General features: G+C 43.0%; 1 protein-coding gene and 1 long non-coding RNA gene across 4 annotated transcripts in view; one reads left to right on the forward strand and one right to left on the reverse strand.

The window, feature by feature from the left end:
• LOC115023535 (GRB2-associated-binding protein 1-like) overlaps positions 1-11,958 on the forward strand; it is a 17,270-nt gene extending 5,312 nt beyond the window's left edge. The window contains exons 4-13 of one of the 3 annotated variants that reach the window (XM_029454582.1): positions 779-971; positions 1,979-2,640; positions 3,715-3,797; positions 3,884-3,993; positions 6,842-7,137; positions 7,654-7,725; positions 9,566-9,662; positions 10,522-10,654; positions 10,798-10,932; positions 11,300-11,958. In XM_029454582.1, the coding sequence (XP_029310442.1) occupies positions 779-971; positions 1,979-2,640; positions 3,715-3,797; positions 3,884-3,993; positions 6,842-7,137; positions 7,654-7,725; positions 9,566-9,662; positions 10,522-10,654; positions 10,798-10,932; positions 11,300-11,476 (1,958 nt within the window). In that variant the 3' untranslated portion in view covers positions 11,477-11,958. The remainder of the gene's footprint in view (positions 1-778; positions 972-1,978; positions 2,641-3,714; positions 3,798-3,883; positions 3,994-6,841; positions 7,138-7,653; positions 7,726-9,565; positions 9,663-10,521; positions 10,655-10,797; positions 10,933-11,299) is intronic. The other 2 variants (XM_029454581.1, XM_029454580.1) reach the window with 2 other exon arrangements.
• On the reverse strand, positions 11,929-12,585 carry LOC115023568 (uncharacterized). The gene is made up of 3 exons (XR_003834021.1): positions 12,534-12,585; positions 12,389-12,459; positions 11,929-12,066 (listed from the first exon to the last, which is right to left on the reverse strand). It is a non-coding gene; the product is annotated as an uncharacterized LOC115023568 (long non-coding RNA).
• Between the last annotated feature and the right edge of the window lie 9,947 nt (positions 12,586-22,532).

Here is a 22,532-nt window from a genome sequence, read left to right on the forward strand (position 1 = left end):
GGGAACAAAGTTGGGATGGATGGACCCTTTCTTTTTAAGTGTGGGTTGTGTGAGTCAGTGTGAAAACCAGTGGGAGGAGAGAAAACATGCAGAGAGAAGAGATGGACAGAGAAGTCCTCAGGACGTCTGTGACTCAGATGTAGAATACATTCAAATATCACAAGAAATGGTTTTATGTGTCACAGCTTTGCCTTTTACAATCATTTGAACTTCGTCTTGGTTTTATAAGGACTTTAATGCCCACGATGACAGATTCAGTTTTCATATAACTCATGTTTTGTCCCTTTTGGATCACTTGGCTCACAGACATTGAGGCAAAGACAAATGTGAGGCCATGCAACACAGTTAGTGTCGACGTTAAGCAACGAGCGTTAACTGAAGTTAAATGTTTTATGGTAAATGTAACTGATCTGTCTTTTTAAGCTAATCTGTATTTAGCATTACTGGTACACCTGTAAAATCCAATACAATGCAGCAGCTCAGACATTTTACAAAGATAATATTTTTCAGTTATGTTCGACACGTTATTAATTATTAATTTCTAATGTTTTTATATCCCATTTAAAAACACATTTCAATATAACTAAGTACAGTTCAACCCTACTAACTAAGACCCGCAATAAGACCCATGAAGAAGAAAAGAAAATATTCACATCCACATTTCTCATATGTTGACAAACACTCCAATACCCATAATGCCCTGCAGGGGGACACAGGAACATGGAAGAGTTTTCTCCAAACTTTTCCCTACTCATTTGCGTGACTTGTCTCTCTACAGTTCGGGAGAGACCTGCTGTCTCCGGCTCGTCCTCCATCGCAGCGATGTCCCCGCCCACTGGCACCAGCGCCATCACCGCGGTAACAAGGTCAGTGCCCCCCCCCTATGACCCGGTGAGTGTGCGAAACCTGGAGCACGGTGGAATTGCAGAAGAAGACTACCTGTGGTTATCTCAGTGCCAGAGTCACATCAGGTAAACAAACACACACACACACACACACACACACACACACACACACACACACACACACACACACACACACAAATACAGTAAACAAGACTCCATTTTGGTTTCCAATCTCTTTATAGCCATTGTTTGGAGAGTTGCAGTGTATACAGACCTCAATCCAAGAACATTTGTAACATATATGTCTTATAAACCTCACGCGCTTTCAACCTCAAAGATCTCACAAACACCACAGAAGAAGAGCTCACACTAGTCGACCATGCAAAAGTCTCGAGGACAGAAAGTGCATTTTATTTCGGCTCTAATCTTTGATCTCAAGTCCTGACCAGCTACTGCAACAATAATGAGTTTCTGAGTCGTGAGTTTTTACCAGACTGAAGGTAAATCATCCAGATGAACAGTCAGAGTTACAGGTTCAGACATGTTGAATCTGAAGAAGAGGTTTAGAGGTTAATCTCAGCCTGGATCACACCCATCGCTTTCTAAAAGGGTTGACTCCACAAACCTTCATGGGACTTTTCCTCAGAACACAATAAAACATGTTTCCCTCCTCAGTTGGAGAGATTCTTATCTGTCCAGATAGTTTTGGTTGTGATTTGGAGATTTAGCTGGAGCTCGAAGAAACTGCTGCTTAGTTTTCTTACTTAAATATGAACCGTTTCAATGAGAACTACTTTCTACCAAAGGATTTTTTGGAGGCATTATGTTTTCGGGGTTTCAGTCCGTCCGTCCCATTCTCATGAACACAATATCTCAAAGACACCTCGAGGGAATTTCTTCAAATTTGTCCCAAACTGATTAGATTTTGGTGGTCAGAGGTCAAGGTGACTGTGACCTCACAAAACAAGTGTTTAACTGAAGAATTCATATGCTAATTATGACATGTGTACATTACATATGTAAATATATAGAGATGATGTTTTGGACGGACGTGGATGCAAACTGCAACCTGCAAATTCTAATGTATTGTATTTTTGGTGAACTGACTCTTGTTTGACTCTCTGTGTCTCCAGGCCTCCTTTAGGTTCTCTTGAAACTGACTACAACGACAACCTCTACCCTCCACCCTCCACCACCTCCTCTTCCTCTTCCTCTTCCTCCTCTCCTTCCCTTCTTCCTAACGGCCTCCCACCTCCATCGTCGTCCTCCTCGTCCTCTTCCTCCAGCTTTAGGACAGCCCTTTGGACAGTTGCCTCCAGCCAGTCACTGGATACCAGCATGACCTCTGACCTCCAGAGACGACCCGGTAGACCTCGCTGTCACCCGTCTCCTCATCCCAGGAAGCACTCCCTGGACTTCCACCTGCGACCTGTGGCGATACCTCTCAGCGACGATATACACGCCGCCCTGCATCCAAATACGCACTCGAACACCACCAGTGGTTACCAGATCCCACGTCCGGCGTCCACCACGCAACCACGACCTCTTCGCCGCCCATCCTCTACCCCCAGTGTGGACTCCCTAACCCAGGCGGAGCTCAACGCCACCACCCCAACTCCTCCTCCACGCCCGCCCAAACCTCACACCATCGCCGCCCAGGGAGAGAGCTCAGCTGTGGGCACGGGGCGGGCGACGCTCCCCCGATCCACCTCAGAGTCCGAGAGGAGGGATGTATATGTAGAAGGAGGGCTGCCAAGGAGCCACACTATGACTATGCCAGGACGCACACAGACAGGTAAGAGGAAAACCGTCTGTCCTGACCTTTAATCCCGTATATGTGGAGAGGAAAAGGGAAAATTCATATGAGCTCGCCATTGTGACAATATCAAGCATCTCTTCATCTTAAAGATATAATATGTAACTTTTCCACATCTAGACATAGTTATGTATTTTGTTGAGTTCTTTACTTACATTAATGTTTTATTCAAGGTCACGGTGCGTTTCATTTGTTCGCCCATTAATGCCGTTGTATCCCCTTTGTGAAGATGGTGAAGAAGACAACACGTTACTTCACCACACCACCAAACTCCGTCTTTTGTTATTGTTTTTCCTAAGAGACCCCTAGTGGCAGAACGTGATATATTGTGCGTTTCAGTAAACAAGCCTCAAAACAGCCAAAGAACTCCGGACATATTGTTGCCTTAAAATGTATTACGACTACACGCTGGCGAGCATTTCTTCAGCTTGTTGTTATCTGTCGTGTAAATCAGGAGTGTTCTGGGAATAAATACTGTTCCCAATTCAATATTTAGTAAGAGAATTAAAAACCTGGCACCTGAGAGGAGATCGAGCGGCTTTACTGTGCAGAACTGCAGCGATGATGGATTATATCCTCACAGCTGAAACTATTTGTTCCTGTTTGCACCTTAATTTGATTGGAGTTCCATTAATAAGACGAGACCTTTGACCCACAACAGCACAAAGAGGTTTTTTCAGCCAAATCTCTGTTTCCAGCCTGGTTGGTTAAAAATGATGGCGACACAGCTGCTTAAGAACACATTAAGGACAATGGCCTCTGTATTCAGACGTGCTAGGACTTGATGCTTTGTGCACAAAGTGTTTGCTTTCTTAGTGTCGAATCTGCCCATGCACTCAATTGTTAAAGCTGCACAAATGTTCTGCCAAGAATGAGATTCACTTTGTATTAGTGGTCCTTTTCCATGTAGAATCATGCAACATTTACACCAATAATGTGGCATTTTGTAAAGATTAAGATAAGCGTATTTCCCAAAATGTCATAATAACTATTGGTTTTGAAGTATTGTGCGTCAGGTGGTTTGTGTTTAAGTCTAAACACTCTGTGTTGCAGGTTGTGACTCTTTTTACATCCCTCGGTCTCTGTCGGACAGAGCGAGCATGTTCGAGTTCAGCGAGAGCTTCAACAGTTACTTTGTAAGTTCAAACCTCAAGAATGAAAAAATTCAGTCCTGTCGTCACTTAGTTTATATTTGATCTCTGCATCTGTCTCTCCCTCTCAGTTTAATAAAGGCATGGTACCTCTGGGTAGTGTTTGCTCTGAAGATGATGACGTGGATGAAAACTATGTTCCCATGAGCGCTGCCACCACTGAGCCTCCTGTTACAGCCCGGTGAGTCAGAAATACGTAATCTGGTGATGTTCATGTAATGATTTGTTTTTAAATACGTTTTATACTGAAAGTCTTCAATTTGAACCTGCAGTTAATGATCATTTGAACAATTATATTATATACGATTCCAGATGTGTAGGGTGTATGTGATGAACTTTGTGATGAAGTTTCCTTCATGAGAAGATTCTCCTCCTTCTTCACATAAATAAAGTCTTTAAAAAGCCTCTTGATCAGCTGGAAGATGATGTCACAAAGCTGGAAACAGTTTTTCTGAGGAACTCATGAAAAGTTGACTTTTTTGAGACAAAGTTACAAATACATGATGATGTTATAGAATATGATGCAGTGTGTACATTAAACTACCAACAGGATGTAAAGAAGGGAAACATCTGCAGCAGGAACATTAAAACACACATTAATGTAACAAGAACATGTAACACACACATTAATGTAACAGGAACATGTAACACACACATTAATGTAACAGGAACATGTAACACACACATTAATGTAACAGGAACATGTAACACACACATTAATGCAACAGGAACATGTAACACACACATTAATGTAGCAGGAACATGTAACACACACATTAATGTAACAGGAACATGTAATACACACATTAATGTAACAGGAACATGTAATACACACATTAATGTAACAGGAACATGTAACACACACATTAATGTAACAGGAACATGTAACACACACATTAAGGTAACAGGAACATGTAACACACACATTAATGTAACATGAACATGTAACACACACATTAATGTAACATGAACATGTAACACACACATTAATGTAACAGGAACATGTAACACACACATTAATGTAACAGGAACATGTAAGACACACATTAATGTAACACACACATTAATGTAACACACACATTAATGTAACAGGAACATGTAACACACACATTAATGTAACAGGAACATGTAACACACACATTAATGTAACAGGAACATGTAACACACACATTAATGTAACAGGAACATGTAACACACACATTAATGTAACAGGAACATGTAACACACACATTAATGTAACATGAACATGTAACACACACATTAATGTAGCAGGAACATGTAACACACACATTAATGTAACAGGAACATGTAACACACACATTAATGTAACAGGAACATGTAACACACACATTAATGTAACAGGAACATGTAACACACACATTAATGTAACAGGAACATGTAACACACATTAATGTAACAGGAACATGTAACACACACATTAATGTAACAGGAACATGTAACACACACATTAATGTAACAGGAACATGTAACACACACATTAATGCAGCAGGAACATGTAACACACACATTAATGTAACAGGAACATGTAACACACATTAATGTAACAGGAACATGTAACACACACATTAATGCAGCAGGAACATGTAACACACACATTAATGCAACAGGAACATGTAATACACACATTAATGTACAGGAACATGTAACACACACATTAATGTAACAGGAACATGTAACACACACATTAATGTAACAGGAACATGTAACACCACACATTAATGTAACAGGAACATGTAACACACACATTAATGTAACAGGAACATGTAACACACACATTAATGTAACAGGACATGTAACACACACATTAATGTAACAGGAACATGTAAGACACACACATTAATGTAACAGGAACATGTAACACACACATTAATGTAACAGGAACATGTAACACACACATTAATGTAACAGGAACATGTAACACACACATTATGTAACAGGAACATGTAACACACACATTAATGTAACAGGAACATGTAACACACACACATTAATGTAACAGGAACATGTAACACACACATTAATGTAACAAGGAACATGTAACACACACATTAATGTAACAAGGAACATGTAACACCACACATTAATGTACAGGAACATGTAACACACACATTATGCAACAGGAACATGTAACACACACATTAATGTAACACACACATTAATGTAACACACACATTAATGTAACACACACATTAATGTAACACACACATTAATGTAACAGGAACATGTAACACACACATTAATGTAACACACACACATTAATGTAACAGGAACATGTAACACACACATTAATGTAACAGGAACATGTAACACACACATTAATGTAACACACACATTAATGTAACACACACATTAATGTAACACACACATTAATGTAACACACACATTAATGTAACAGGAACATGTAACACACACATTAATGTAACACACACACATTAATGTAACAGGAACATGTAACACACACATTAATGTAACAGGAACATGTAACACACACATTAATGTAACACACACATTAATGTAACACACACATTAATGTACAGGAACATGTAACACCACAATAATGTAACACACACACATTAATGTAACAGGAACATGTAACACACACATTAATGTAACAGGAACATGTAACACACACATTAATGTAACAGGAACATGTAACACACACATTAATGTAACAGGAACATGTAACACACACATTAATGTAACACACACACATTAATGTAACAGGAACATGTAACACACACATTAATGTAACAGGAACATGTAACACACACATTAATGTAACACACACACATTAATGTAACAGGAACATGTAACACACACATTAATGTAACAGGAACATGTAACACACACATTATTGTATTGAATCATTCCTTTAAGGACCGATGAGATCCTTTTATGAAACCCGTGGAAACATCTCAGGTTTAGTGGAAATCCTTACTGATCCCTGCACTTCTGGGATATATTTAGAAAACACTTTTCATTTCTAATCTCTTCTCCTCTGGCTCCAGGGTGCCTCCACATCCTCCCTCTGACCCCTCTGTGCTGCTCCAGGATGCCAACTACGTCCCCATGACCCCCCTCGCCTCTTCCCTTCCCGGTCATCCCAGCCCTGCCACAGGGGACCCGGCATCCATGGGGAGGCAAGTCCCCCCACCCGCCCACATGGGTTTTCGTAACTCCCCCCTGACTCCCGTCGCCCATCTCACCCCGCCGCTCCGGAGGAACACCATGAACACTGCCGGGGGAGTGGAGGTGGAGGCCATGCCCCCTCCCATCCACCGCAACCTGAAGCCACAACGCAGAGGTGAGCAGGAGCTTAGGATCGGGGAAACATCAATAAGATATTCATAAAGACTATGGAAATATTTAAAAATATTAGAAAAATATCTTCAAGAAACATAAATATAGAATAGAAATGTAATAGAAATATTTTTAAAAAACGTACAAGAAAATTAAATATAGAATTCAAAAAGAATTTAATGAAATAAGAACAATACTATAAACACTACAATAGAAATAAAATACAATACAATGTGAAAAAATATTTTTCAAAAATTGTAAAAGAAATGTAAATATACAAAAAACATAAAAATACATTAGAAATTTGAAAAACATAGATATAGAATACAAGAACAATTCAATAAAATATGAAAAAGATAGTATAATAAAATTAAATATGCACAATATATCTGAATCAAAAATAGAAGAGATGTGTCGTTCAGAAATGTTCTAAAGATTGACCAGAGAACATGCAACGGTGCACAGTACGAAGCATCAAAAGAATATGCTTCCTGCTCTCAGATGTTGGGAATCTCTGCAGGAGTTTGTGCCACTCAGTCTGCAGAGAGGACGGACGGACAGACTGCTGCAGAGCCCAAACACAAAGCGACAGGTGCGAGAACATTGCAGTCAAACGGTGCTTCAGTTCTTTTTCTCACTTTCTCTGCACATTCCCGCTGCGTTGCTCTCGGTTTGTCATTTCTCGCCTCTCTTGTTCCCCTTCGGCCTCTTTTTCAGTTTTAATTATTTACCTGCTTCCACTTTGCTCAACACGGCTGCAGCACAAGTGCATGACAGCCACACTCTCTAACACAGCTTATAGAAAGTCACATTAAATATTAGTAAAGGCTCTTCAGCACTCACGCCGCTTCATTGGAGGTTTCACTGTGTAGAGGGAGTTTTATTTTCAAACATAAATCATTAGTATTTCATTTGTTTGTACTTTCTGTTTTACTCACAGCTTTTCAGAAAACAGTAAAACAGAAAAGTTACTCATCATGAGGATTCATTTACGTGTATTTATGAGGACACTTGCGTGCGTATCCAGATAAAGTCCAGAAGACGCTTTTATTCACACTTAGTCACATACAGACGGCAAATAATGAAAACATCATTTTTCCTGCACTGGTTCATTTTCAGATTTTGGGTTATTATGTTCCACAACTCGTCTTCTCTCAGACTAGTGGAAATATTACATCCAGAATCAGAATTTAGAGTTTATGTTTCTAACTTTGTGTGTTTGTGTCTGTAGATTTCTCCTAAACTCACCAACAGTTACATCACATAATGCTCATTTACATATTTAAACATCACCTGTCAGAAGACGTGTAATATAAAAAGGAATTGTGTTAATGTGAGTCATGAAGTGGGGAAGTTTCAGCTGATATGTGTTTATCTGCTCGTTAGTGTGATCAGTAACACCTGCACGTCCTCCAGGTGTGTTGCATCAGCAGCTGATTACGAGTCAGATTGTTTCCCATGTGAGATGCAGACCCTCCAAACTCCCCCTGCACTCCCCCTGGTGTTGTTTTATAAGGAGGAGTTATCTGAGTTATCTCACTCTCTCTGTCCCCCCCCCCCCCCCCCCCCCCCCCTCTCTCTCTCTTCTCCCCCTCTCGTCTGTCTCTCTCCTCTCCTCTCTGTCGCTCTCCGTCTCTCGCTCTGTCTCCCTCTCTGTCTGTCCTCTCTCTCCTGTCTCGCTCTCTCTCTCTGTCTCTCTCTCTCTCTCTGTCCTTGTCTCTCTCCTGCTCTCTCCTCTCCTGTCTCTCTCTCTGTCCTCTCCTCTCTCTCTCTCTCTGTCTCTCTGTCTCTCTCTCTCTCTTCCTCTCTCTCTGTCTCTCTCCTCTGTCTCTCTCTCTCTGTCTCTCTCAGATCTCTCTCTGTCCTCTCTCTCTGTCTCTCTGTCATCTCTCTCTCGTCTCTGGTCTCTGTCTCTCTCTCTGTCTCTCTCTCTGTCTCTCTCTCTGTCTCTCTCTATCTCTCTGTCTCTCTCCTCTGTATCTGTCGCTGTCTCTCTCTCCTGTCTCTGATCTCTACTCTCTCTGTTCTCTCTCTCTCTCTCTTTCACTCTCTCTGTCCTCTCTCTCTGTCTCTCTCTCTGTCCTCTCTCTCTGTCTCTTGTCTCTCTCTCCCTGTCTCTCTCTCTCTCTCTGTCCCTCTCTCTCTCGGTCTCTAGGTCTCTCTCTCTGTCTCTCTCTCTGTCTCTCTCTCTGTCTCTGCTCTCTCTCTGTCTCTCTGTCTCTCTCTCTCTCTCTCTCCTGTCTCTGCTGTCTCTCTCTCTCTCTCTCTCTCTGTTCTCTCTATCTGTCTCGCTGTCTCTCTCTCCTCTCTCTCTGGTCTCTCTCTCTGTCTACCACCTCTCTCGCTCTCTCTGTCTCTCTTCTCTCTCTCTCTCTCTCTCTCTCTCTCTCTCTCTCTCTCTCTCTCTCTCTCTCTCTCTCTCTCTCCCCCAGTGAAACCAGCTCCTCTGGACATCACTCCAGTGCAGCAGGACTGGCAGGAAGTCCCGCCCCCTGTCCGCTCGCCTGTCACTCGAACCTTCACACGAGAGTAAGTGTGTGTGTGTGTGTTTGTGTAAAAGTATTTCAATATTTAATGTCTCCTCCAGAACCAGAGAGGCTTTGCTGCCCCCTGTGGGGCTGAAGAAGCTGCTAGACTGAGAAATAATAATAATAATTCATGACAATTCATACAACGGAGCTGGAAAAGTGCAGATTGTTGGGTTGATGTATTCATCAAGACGTGCTGTAAAGAAGTGAGGATGAGCTCCTCACAGGGACCCTATATACTATATTCAAACTCCAATAAGCTCCCAAAACGCTAGCTGTACTGTAGAAACACGTTTATTAAGTTACTCCGTCGTCAGGGATCATCTTAACATCGGGTAGGAATAGGTTATCCACTCGTTATCAATCAGTTGGATGTAGGGTTCACCGTCAGCCGATGTAGCCTATATCTAACGTACCTCTAACGTATTCACGTACTGTATTTACGTATGTCTAACGTAACGTAACTTATGTGTAACGTCTGCATATCTTATGAAGCACAAGTTGGGTACGTCCGGTAATTTTGAACATGCTCAAAACATTTTCACGGCCTCAGCGTTCAACAACGCACCCCAGCGTAACACAGCGAGCTCTTAACGAATACTACTTATACCTTATATCAACGTACACCAGCGTGTTGCCGATATTTTGTATACGCCATATTTTTGTATACGTTATGCATTTGTTGGGCATTCGTCTGATACATTTTGTATATCCGATGAAAAGTTGGACGTATTTTCATACATGCCAGCATAAGTTTCTGTCATACGGAGGTGTGTGACAGGGCCTTTAAGAAGGAAGGAAATAAAAATACAGCAATTTCTCTCTTTCTTTAAATGTGTGTGTGTGTGTGTGTGTGTCAGTCCATCCAGTCTGCAGTATGTCAGGCCGACCTCCGCACACAGCTCCTCCCCCTCCTCCGACTCTGATGACACTGATGACAGCTACGTCGCCATGACAACGACCTCCAGCCTCAGCTTCAGCACCGGGGAGCCGGTAAATCCCCCGCCCTTACTTTCCCATCATCCTTCTTTTTCTTCCACCCTTCATCTATACTTAACTACACTTTGTGTGTGTGTGTGTGTGTGTGTGTGTGTGTGTGTGTGTGTGTGTGTGTGTGTGTGTGTGTGTGCGCGTAGTCTCTGAGGCTGATGCTGCACCGGGCTTCAGAGGGCGGGGTCAGCAGCCCGATGCTACGGCGAGCCAGAGGCGACAAACAGGTGGAGTACCTGGACCTGGACCTCCACACAGGGCGCTCGACACCAACACGACAGGTGACAGCGTGTATTTATAATACTGTTATATTGTGCAGCCCTGTTTGCATCTGTGGATTTAGGTTTTTGGTTATAATTTTCCAATAGTCGTTAAATAGAGACAGAAATTAGAGAGTTTATCCACAAGAGGGCGCCAAGACATTAATGATGATACGTGTTGTTGTCTGATCACAACACAGTTCATTCATAATGTGCATCATCAATATTTGTATATCTTACATGTTCAATTCTATTAGTCTATTTAGCTTTTTACTTTTCACTGCTGCAAATGTCCCCGCTGTGACTAATAAAAGACTCTTATCATCTTTTTACTTTCCTTCTTGCATCAATAAATTAATAAACTAATAAAACTATTTATCACAACCAGAAACGCTGCACAGCAGAAGCTGGCGGCCGGCAGGTAGGAGCCAGCGAGGAGCGTGCACAAGGCGGGCGTACACGTGTGGACTACGTGGTGGTGGACCCCAAAAGAACAAAGGCCCTGAGGAGCACCAGAGAAGCATGGCATGATGGGAGGATGTCCACGGAGAAGGAGAAATGCTAGACATGCACCAACACACACACACACTGTGATACAGACGTCACATGGTATCAGCTGTTCGGTGTAAGCGAGTGCACGATGATCATCGCTGCGACTGAAGGACAAACAAGTCGAGGGCTGACAATCTGCATCTAATTAAAAATGTGTCCACTGTAGAGAGACTTCTTGCAAAGCACACTTTTATTTTATGGAACAAGTGAATGTAGGGAAAGTGACGATACACGTGTTTCATATTAGAGAACATTAGCTCCTAACCCTAACCCAATGAGATGTAATGTAAACAACTGGAGGATCCTAATGTTGTAGCAATACAAGGTCACAGGTTTGATACCAGTTTCTAATCATTTAGTTCTCTGAACATGTTCGGTGGACAAAGCAGAATAATTATCAGTGATTATTTTAAATCAAGTATGAAATGTGAGTCCTTCCATTGATCCTGTGATGACAGACAGCTGTCCAACAATAAAGAATAAACACTGCACTCAGTCTTTGGGCTTCTTGTGTGTTTTGTATTGATGTTCACATCACATGACAGAAAGCCGTCTGACTCCAGCTCAGCTTCACCGTGCAGTTCCTCTCGTGGCCACTAGATGCTGCAAACCATCAAGTAAGAAAGTACAAGTGTAATGTAATGTAAGCGATTTCACAGTGTCGGACGGTGGAATTGATGTAGATAAATGCTGGAAAAGAAGGAAAATTGCTGTAATTCCAAATAGAACAAGATTAACCATAAACTTCTCATTCTCTAAATTTAAATGTTGTTTTATTGTCATTTAAATTAATTTATAAAAGTGCAGCTTACACACATCACCAGGTAAACATGTATTCGGAGCTGTCATGGAGTGTGTTCTTGTTCAGCCTTTTGTTTAAGTTTGGTGTATCTGCTCTCCCACCACCCCCTTCCTGTCTACACACCTGTCCGTCATCTGCAACCAGCACACCTGTCTGAAATCAAGTCATCTCCTCTCCCCTACAAGATGTTTTAACTAAAAGAGAGATTTATTTCAGGAAAGCTTACAAAATTCCAAAAATTGCAAAGTAACAAATAAAAAATACAGACCAGCGGGTGAGACGCGGTAGCCACGAGGGGAAAACATCATGTAACATGAATGATGACCGGACAAGGAACACTGGGACAGACAGGGATATATACACACAACCACTAAACGAGGGAACGAGACACAGCTGGGAGAGAAAGGCAAATACACAGGAGGAAACTAATCAACAATCACAAAGGGAGGGAAAACACAGAGTCCGGAAGAACAACTAGACATGACACAAGGGGGAGTGAACACTTCAAAATACTCACAAGTCCCCGGCTGGGCGCCACTACGTTGGAATTCACCCCGGTGGACGAGAGGGTCCCTGCGCCTTCGGGTTATGGGGGGGAAACTCTGACTGTTGTTTAGGGCTATGACCCAAATAGCAGTTCGGAGTATTCGGCCTTCTTGGAGACCCTGAATGGAGCCCTGCAGGGGGCTCCAGTAGGGGACCCATAAAGATGCTCATCAAAGCTTGTGGTACCAGAGCACCCTAGGCCAAAGGTCAATAATCGATTTTGTGATCGTATCATCTGATCTGCGGCCGCATGTTTTGGACACACGGGTGAAGAGAGGGGCGGAGCTGTCAACTGATCACCATCTGGTTGTGAGTTCGATCAAGGGGTGGGTGAAGGTGCTTCTGGAAAACCATCCGGCAACTCAGGAGGCGGAAGCGGGGAACCGTCCAAGCTGTATACAGCAAGGGAGGGACCCTGCTGACTTCAACTGAGAAAGTTATCGGGCGGTGGAAGGAGCACTTTGAGGAACTCTTAAATCCGACTGACACGCTATCTATGGTAGAGGCAGAGCTGGAAGCTGATGGGGGATCATTGCCAATTTCCCTGATGGAAGTCACTGAGGTAGTCAAACAACTCCACAGTGGCAAAGCCGCAGGGGTTGATGAGATCCGTCCAGAAATGCTGAAGGCTTTGGATGGGGATGTCTTGGTTGACACGCCTCGTCAACATTGCGTGGAAGTCTGGGGCAGGAACCTCTGATTGAAGAGGAACAATGCGGATTCTGTCCTGGCCGTGGGAATGAGCCCTTACCCCCAAGTGAAGGAGTTCAAGTACCTCGGGGTCTTGTTCGCGAGGGAGGGGACGATGGAGGGAGAGATTGGGCGGAGAATCGGAGCAGCGGGGGCGGTACTGCAGTCACTTTACCGCACCGCTGAGCCAGAAAGCAAAGCTCTCGATCTACCGGTCGATCTTCATTACTACCCTCACCTATGGTCATGAAGGCTGGGTCATGACCAAAAGAATGAGATCACGGGTACAAGCGGCCGAAATGGGTTTTCTCAGACGGGTGGCTGGATTCTCCCTTAGAGATAAAAGGAGCCAGTTGAGGTGGTTCGGACATCTAGTAAGGATGCCACCTGGGTGCCTCCCTATGGAGTTGTTCCAGGCACGTTCAGCTGGGAGCAGCCCCCGGGGAAGACCCAGGACTCGGTGGAGAGATTATATCTCCTCACTGGCCTGGGAACGCCTCGGGATCCCCCAGTCGGAGCTGGCGGATGTGGCCCGGAGAAGGTAAATTTAGGGTTCCTTACTGGCGCAGCTGCCCCCGCGACCCGACCCCGGATAAGCCGTAGACGATGGATGGATGGATGGATGGATGGATGGATGGATGGATGGAGTTTGCACACACTAGAGTCTGCACACACAAGAGTCTGCAGACACAAGAGTCTGCACACACTAGAGTCTGCAGACACAAGAGTCTGCACAAACAAGAGTCTGCAGACACAAGAGTCTGCACACACTAGAGTCTGCAGACACAAGAGTCTGCAGACACAAGAGTCTACACACACTAGAGTCTGCAGACACAAGAGTCTACACACACAAGAGTCTGCACACACAAGAGTCTGCACACACAAGAGTCTGCACACACTTTGGATCTGCTCACACACTAGAGTCTGCACACACTACAGTCTGCACACACTACAGTCTGCACACACAAGAGTCTGCACACACAAGAGTCTGCACACACAAGCCTCTCAGTGGTGGGAAAGTGTAGAGCTACAAGTCAACTGATGACGGCAGAACAAAGAGTTCCTTCCTCCTGCTCTGCTCCTCCCAGTTCAAGAAAAGAATAAAAACCGACACGATCCAAAGGTCACAGAACAGACCGCAGAATACACGACACACGCAGTGAATATGTAAGTCTCATGTGTAAAACACCTGGCAGCGGTCCATGTGAACTGTGAATGTCGACTCTCATTTAACACATCCGAGGAACCAGCTCCTGCTGTGTGTTTCCACATCCCATAATCCGTCTACTCGGGGACTTGAACCTGCCACCCTCCGGTTCACAAGCCAAGTCCGTCCTGACTGACAACTTCTGACTTTTTAGGATTTGATCTATTTTATTTTTTTGATGTAATTAATGTTAACTTTCAACATGTAAATGTTAAAGATGCTTTGGTAATATGTCGTACAGTGTGACGTGTAGTTTCTTCTAAATGTGAGATCCAGTTGAACCTACGAGTCCTTTGATTCAGTCCCAGAGTGTCACATATTTACTGAGACTGTAAATATGCTTTTGTTAATAAATGTTCTGTGGTTTATGACGACTTTATTAAATACTGGCCGTCCTGTTAAAAGTGTTACTCCTGCTAATACTGAGCAGATTCCATATCTACCCCTCACTGTGTATTATGTTGATATTACCTCAACATCAAGACCAAGCAAATGTTAAAACCTGAAAACCGTTCTCCCTTTTTGTTTCTGAAATAATTGAATGATGCAACCCTGGATGTTATTTACTAAAAAATTAAAAATGTTGGATTTTCTTTTTTTTTCTTGTAATGTTTTTATTGGTATTTTTGGAGAAGACCATTTTACAACAGATTTAATAATAATAATAATAATAATCTCTCTGCACTTTGCTGCTTTCTTGCACCTGGTGAGATGCTGACCTGCATGTTGTCGTCTCAGTACCTGAACTGTTGCAATGACTATAAAGTGAAATACAATCTAAAAAAAGAACTGAGCAGGGATGGGACTCGCACTCTTTAGTCACCAGTCAGTTCTTGGCTCAGTATCAGGGCACAATTCCAAAACACATTGACACTCCCCGTACCTGAATGTAACCTGGGTATAACTGATCTGTTGACTTCAACTTCCTCTAAATTAAACCGGTATCTCCGGATGTTTGTGATGAAGTTTCCCTTACGCGAGGATTCTCCTGCTTCTGCTGCTTTTTAAGTGTTTAAAAGCCTCTTGAGCCTCTCGGCTGGAAGATGCTTCGTGACAAAGCTGGAAACTGTTCTTCTGAGGATCTCATGAAAAGTTTACTTTTTACAGACACATGGTTCAAACAGGAACATGTAACAATGCGACCTGAAACCTCAATATGACGCAGACAGTCTCATCACAGCACGCAGCGTCACTACTTCTATCACTATGTAAGTGTTTTTATTTTAATATTATTATTTCACGTCAGTCTTAATGATCTTATCTCAAAATGATTGTGTTGCATCTACTGTGCATAATATATTATAAAACTAGAGCTGACTGGGAAAGTCTGGAAATAATAGAAGGACAACAGACAAGTAATAATAATATATATTGTATATGTATATAATATATATGTATTATATATATATATATATATATATATATATATATATATATATATATAATACATATATATTGTATATATGTATGTATATATAGTAAATCTGTGGAACTTCAGATCGTTTTTCTTAAACCAGTAAAGAGAAAAGTTTGTTTTTACTTTTTACCTAAAACATAAATGGTGTTCAGACTCTCAGAGGATTAATAAGACTAGTAAGAAGAAGAAGAAGAAGAAGAAGAAGAAGAAGAAGAAGAAGAAGAAGAAGAAGAAGAAGAAGAAGAAGAAGAAGAAGAAGAAGAAGAAGAAGAAGAAGAAGCTGTCAGTCAGAATGAAGATGAAGATAAATATAAAAAGTATTTCTTGCTGACAGACAAACTCTTCTTCTCTCCATGTTTCTGACTCTTCATGTGGGCGTGTCTGAAAACAGCAGATAATAAAGTGAAAGTTATTCCTGCTCATATGTCAGCATGTCTCCTATTAACCAGGAGTAGAGCTCAGTGTTGACACACCGGAAACACGCCAGGGCTTTTATTTTGAAAGGAGCTCTGAGAGTTCTGCATCGTCGCCTCTTTTGTGTTGGTTGGTGTCAGAAAGTGAAGCGACAGAAGTGAAGGTTCTCTGGTTCTGTTGTTTCATGTTGATGTGCAGAACCACACACACACCAACTGAAAACAGCTGCTGGTGCTTTTATTATTGTGTTGTATTGAAGTGTTGCCCTGTTGTTCAGCACCACTGCAGCTCAGTGAACACTGCAGCTCACATGTTGGACCACTGGCGCCACCTGCTGACACAAACACCTTCCTGCAGCTGACACACTTTGTATTGGACTATAAATGTGAGATGTGTCCCTGTAAGGACCTTTGACCTCCTGTGTGACTCTCTGTCTCCTCACAGGGAGAAGATGATCTGCAGCATCCTGCTGCTCAGCAGCCTGACCTGCTGTGTCTGTGGTTAGTTTCACTTTGTATCTTTAAAGCACTTCACAGCACTGAGCATCACTAAAGTCTCCACACAAACATCTCTCCATGGAGTTTAAAGGCTCACATGTTCACTTGTCCCCTCTCTGTCTCCTCAACAGGAACATTTGAAGTGACGGTGCCACAGGCTTCCTATCAGGCCGAGGAGAACCACGACATCACACTGGAATGGATGTTCACAACCAGAAGTGACAGTTCTCTGCTCTCCCTTTCTATCTACTGTCAGCTGTTCACTGTTGTCAGACCCTCAGTCCTGTTTTATATACGTGAAGGTGTCGAGGTCCCAGAGTCTCAGGATCAACAGTTTGCAGGACGAGTCCAGTGGAACAAAGACGAGCTCAGAGGAGGACGACTCAGACTGCATGTGTCCAGACTCAGGACTGATGACTCGGGTCTTTATGTGTGTTCAGTGCTCACAGGTCATGGGAGTAACAAGGGGAAATGCTGGCTCAGAGTCTCTGGTAAGTTGACTCAGTAGAGCTCAGTAAGTAAAACAAGACTCAGTCAATAGTGTTGGAGATATTTCATTGTGGAGAAAGTGTTTTTTGTTCACTAAACCACTAAACTCAAATTCCGCTTTTGTATTTCTCTTCATTTTAAACTGTTGTTACACTCTCATAACATGCAATAAATTGTAAATGACTGCCAGATATGTAAAGTTCGAGGTATTGTTTGAAAATGGACAAAAGCACTTACTCACAGGACATGTTCTGACCTTTTTATAGTCAAAATAAGCAAAGTCCAGGCGAAAATGTTGAGGCTTTTTAGGCTTAGGTGTTAATGGGTTAAAGTGAAATCAAATCCTCACGTTGAGAAGCTGGAATCAGAGGACGTCTTCTGAAGAATGTTGCAGATTAGTTTAAGTGTTTCTGACAATCAGCCTCATTTTATTTTCTGTCCTTTACTGCAGCTGCTGTTGAGCCCGAACCTCAGCGACCAACAGAGAGTCCAACAGAGAGTCCAACAGAGAGTATGAGAAGGATCATGATCTATGTTGGACTGATAGCAGTTCTACTGACAGCAGCTCTACTGAGAGCAAATCCACTGACAGCAGCTCTAGTGACAGCAGTTCTACTGATAGCAGTTCTACTGAAAGCAGCTCCAGTGGCAGCAGCTCTACTGATAGCATTTCTACTGATAGCAGCTCTACTGATAGCAGCTCTACTGATAGCAGCTCTACTTACAGCAACTCTACTCACAGCAGTTCTACTGATAGCAGCTCTACTGATAGCAGCTCTACTGACAGCAACTCTACTGACAGCAGCTCTAATGATAGCAGCTCTACTGATAGCAGCTCTACTGAGAGCAGCTCTACTGATAGCAGCTCCAGTGACAGCAACTCCAGTGACAGCAGCTCTACTGACAGCATCTCTACTGATATTAGCTCTACTAATAGCAGCTCTACTCATATCAGCTCTGCTGATAGCAGCTCTACTGACAGCAGCTCTACAGACAGCAGTTCTACTGACAGCAGCTCTACTTACAGAAGCTCTACTGAGAGCAGTTCTAATGACAAACAGCAGCTCTCCTGACTGAAGCTCTACTGACAGCAGCTCTACTGACAGAAGCTCTACTGAGAGCAGTTCTACTGACAGGAGCTCTACAGACAGCAGCTCTACTGACATACAGACGTCGAGTTCCTCAGAGAAACGAGTCATCAGGATAGCGTGACTCCGTCAGGAGTCCAATGAGCATAAAGTGAAAACACAAGAGACAAATTCTCCAACTTCTGTATTAAGAGTCAGAAAAATACTTGTGGAGTGAAATGTGTATTTATATGAAGTCTGGATTATGAGAGAATTGTAATGTTAATTATATATTAATACTAATATCTAAATCAAATCAAATGTATTTGTATAGCCCAATATCACAAATTACACATTTGTCTCAGTGTGCTTTACAGACTGTACAGGATACGACACCCTCTGTCCTTAGACCCTCTGTCCTTAGACCCTCTGTCCTTAGACCCTCACATCGCACAAGGAAAAAACTTCCTAAAAGAAACCCCATAATTAAAGGGGGGAAAAGAAACCTCAGGGAGAGCAACTGAGGAGGGATCCCTCTCCCAGGACAGACAGACTGTAATAGATGTCGTGTGTACAGGATAAACAACATAGTACAAATACAACATTTGACAGAAATGATGTTGTGATCAAAAAAGAGAAAGTATTGATGAATCCAGGATAATGTCAAAAAGGCTTCCCGGTGTCCAGCAGGACCAGGGCAGCAGGTGCAGCCACGATTCCTGATGATGCCCCGGATGCTGTGTTAGTAACAAACATTTACATAAATGCATACAGATAGAGAGGGAGAAGAAGAGAGGGAGGGGAGGAGAGAGGAAGAGAAGAAGAGCAGGGAGGTGTCCCCCGGCAGTCTAAGCCTATAGCAGCATAACTAGGGGCTGATCCAAGGCACACCTGAGCCAGCCCTAACTATAAGCTTTATCAAAAAGGAAAGTCTTTAGCCTGCTCTTAAATATGGAGAGTGTGTCTGCCTCCTGAACACAAACTGGAAGCTGGTTCCCCTGGAGAGGAGCTTGATAGCTGAAGGCTCTGGCTCCCATTGTACTCTTAGAGACTCTAGGAACCACAAGTAACCCTGCAGTCCGGGAGCGTAATGCTCTAGTTGGTTTATAAAGTACTATGAGCTCTTTAAGATATGCTGGAACCTGACCATTAATAGCTTTGTAAGTCAGGAGAAGGATTTTGAATTATATTCTGTATTTTACCGGGAGCGCAGCTAATACAAGAGTAATATGATGCCGTTTCCTAGTTCTTGTCAATAAACATGCCGCTGCATCTACTGTGAAGTGGCTCTGACTCTTCTGTGTGTAAATCATTTTATATCAGAAGTTGTGAGGATCAAAGAGTTCAACAGTATTAATAATAATACACTTTATTAACACTCACAACAGTAACAACATGTTAGCAGGTTGTGTGTACCGTGTAAAGTTATCTGCACATGTTTTTCCAACTCTTCGCTGGTGCTCGTGATCTTTGATTGACGGACCCTGTTCATAGCCATCAAACACGATGCAACAGTCGCCATACCTTGCACGCACATAGTTAGCATATTGTATCGTTATGTCTTTGTATGTCACCTTCTTCTGCCATTTCACTCTATGATCAAGAACATGCATAGCTTGCACCTTTTCCGCACACGGTTGCACACCATTTCCTAGTTGTGCCTTTACAGTTTTACGCATTAAATTGTCCTTGAATAGTGAAGTTGGCATTGTTGTAAGCTCATAGCCAAAGTATGGAGCCATGTCTTCCTCTGTCTGTACAATAGCTATCAGGCGATAAAACAGATGATTTGGGTGGATATGAACTTTCTGTTTTTCAACCTGGATTCCTGGATACAGATGACGAAATTTCCGGGAAATTCCACATAAATTGTGCCCCAACTTGCCAAACGTGGATGACTCTCCCAACGGGACGCCATTTTTTATATGCACTCGTAACTGTTATGGGTACGTCCAGAGGAGACCCAGGCGCAGAACACTAGACTCTGGAAATGGAGTAAATAGTTTAAATAGTTTATTTATGCAATACTCTCCAGTAGGCAGATGGTGAGAGAAAAATGGTAAAGCAGGCAGGCAGACGGGCAAACAGGAGTTGAGCGACAAGTTATGCAGTGATCCTGGAAAGAGCAAGACAACAGGTTATACATAAAATGCAAAGTAAACTCAGATAGTGTCTATACTGAGGGGTCGAGATCTACGCTACCGGGGTAGTAGAAACAACAATCTGGCGATGAGTGGCTGGAAGACCGGGGTAGATAAACTGTGCTGGGATGAGATGATTGTAGACAGGTGAGCAGATTAGAGTTGATGGGTTTAATGAGATCAGCTGCTGAAGTCTTTGGCCGCGCCCATGCCACATACACACACACTCACACAAACACTACTACACTAGAGACAGACGGAGCCTTTGATATGTACAAAGGACTTTATACCTTTTATATACACACACAAACATTTGGGTATGTCCTGTCTTTTGTTAGTTCAGTATCAGTCAGGATGCGTCTGTCTTGTATTAACATGAAAGGGCAGTTGGCCCTGGTTTGATTTGACCGGCACTCCTATGTTTGCATCAAATGGCAGTTGGCTTGTTTAACATAGGAAACTTATATAATTAAAACAGTAGACATTTAAATTGCTATTACACTGTCGGTAGAGCTGCTGTCAGTAGAGCTGCTGTCAGTAGAGCTGCTGTCAATGCAGTCGCTATCAGTGAAGATGCTGTCGCTAGACCTGCTGTCACTACAGCTGGTATCGCTGGAACTGCTTTCAGCAGAACTGCTTTCAGCAGAACTGATGTCAGTAGAGCTGCTGTCAGTCCAACATAGATCCAGATCCTTCCCTGAATCTCTGTTGGACTCTCTGTTGGACTCTCTGTTGGACTCTCTGTTGGACTCTCTGTTGGACTCTCTGTTGGTCTCTCTGTTAGACTCTCTGTTGGTCTCTCTGTTAGTCTCTCTGTTGGACTCTCTGTTGGACTCTCTGTTAGACTCTCTGTTGGTCTCTCTGTTGGTCTCTCTGTTGGACTCTCTGTTGGTCTCTCTGTTGGACTCTCTGTTAGTCTCTCTGTTGGACTCTCTGTTGGTCTCTCTGTTAGACTCTCTGTTAGTCTCTCTGTTAGACTCTCTGTTGGACTCTCTGTTAGTCTCTCTGTTGGACTCTCTGTTAGTCTCTCTGTTAGACTCTCTGTTAGACTCTCTGTTAGTCTCTCTGTTGGACTCTCTGTTGGACTCTCTGTTGGACTCTCTGTTGGACTCTCTGTTGGTCTCTCTGTTGGACTCTCTGTTAGACTCTCTGTTGGACTCTCTGTTGGACTCTCTGTTGGTCTCTCTGTTGGACTCTCTGTTGGTCTCTCTGTTGGACTCTCTGTTGGACTCTCTGTTGGACTCTCTGTTGGTCTCTCTGTTGGACTCTCTGTTGGTCTCTCTGTTGGACTCTGTTGGACTCTCTGTTGGACTCTCTGTTGGACTCTCTGTTGGACTCTCTCTTGGACTCTCTGTTAGACTCTCTGTTGGACTCTCTGTTGGACTCTCTGTTAGTCTCTCTGTTGGACTCTCTGTTGGTCTCTCTGTTAGACTCTCTGTTAGTCTCTCTGTTAGACTCTCTGTTGGACTCTCTGTTAGTCTCTCTGTTGGACTCTCTGTTAGTCTCTCTGTTAGACTCTCTGTTAGACTCTCTGTTAGTCTCTCTGTTGGACTCTCTGTTGGACTCTCTGTTGGACTCTCTGTTGGACTCTCTGTTGGTCTCTCTGTTGGACTCTCTGTTGGACTCTCTGTTGGACTCTCTGTTAGACTCTCTGTTGGACTCTCTGTTGGACTCTCTGTTGGTCTCTCTGTTGGACTCTCTCTTGGACTCTCTGTTGGTCTCTCTGTTGGACTCTCTGTTGGACTCTCTGTTAGACTCTCTGTTAGACTCTCTGTTGGACTCTCTGTTGGTCTCTCTGT

The sequence above is a fragment of the Cottoperca gobio genome, chromosome 18, assembly GCF_900634415.1.
Source record: "Cottoperca gobio chromosome 18, fCotGob3.1, whole genome shotgun sequence".
Lineage (NCBI taxonomy): Eukaryota > Metazoa > Chordata > Actinopteri > Perciformes > Bovichtidae > Cottoperca > Cottoperca gobio.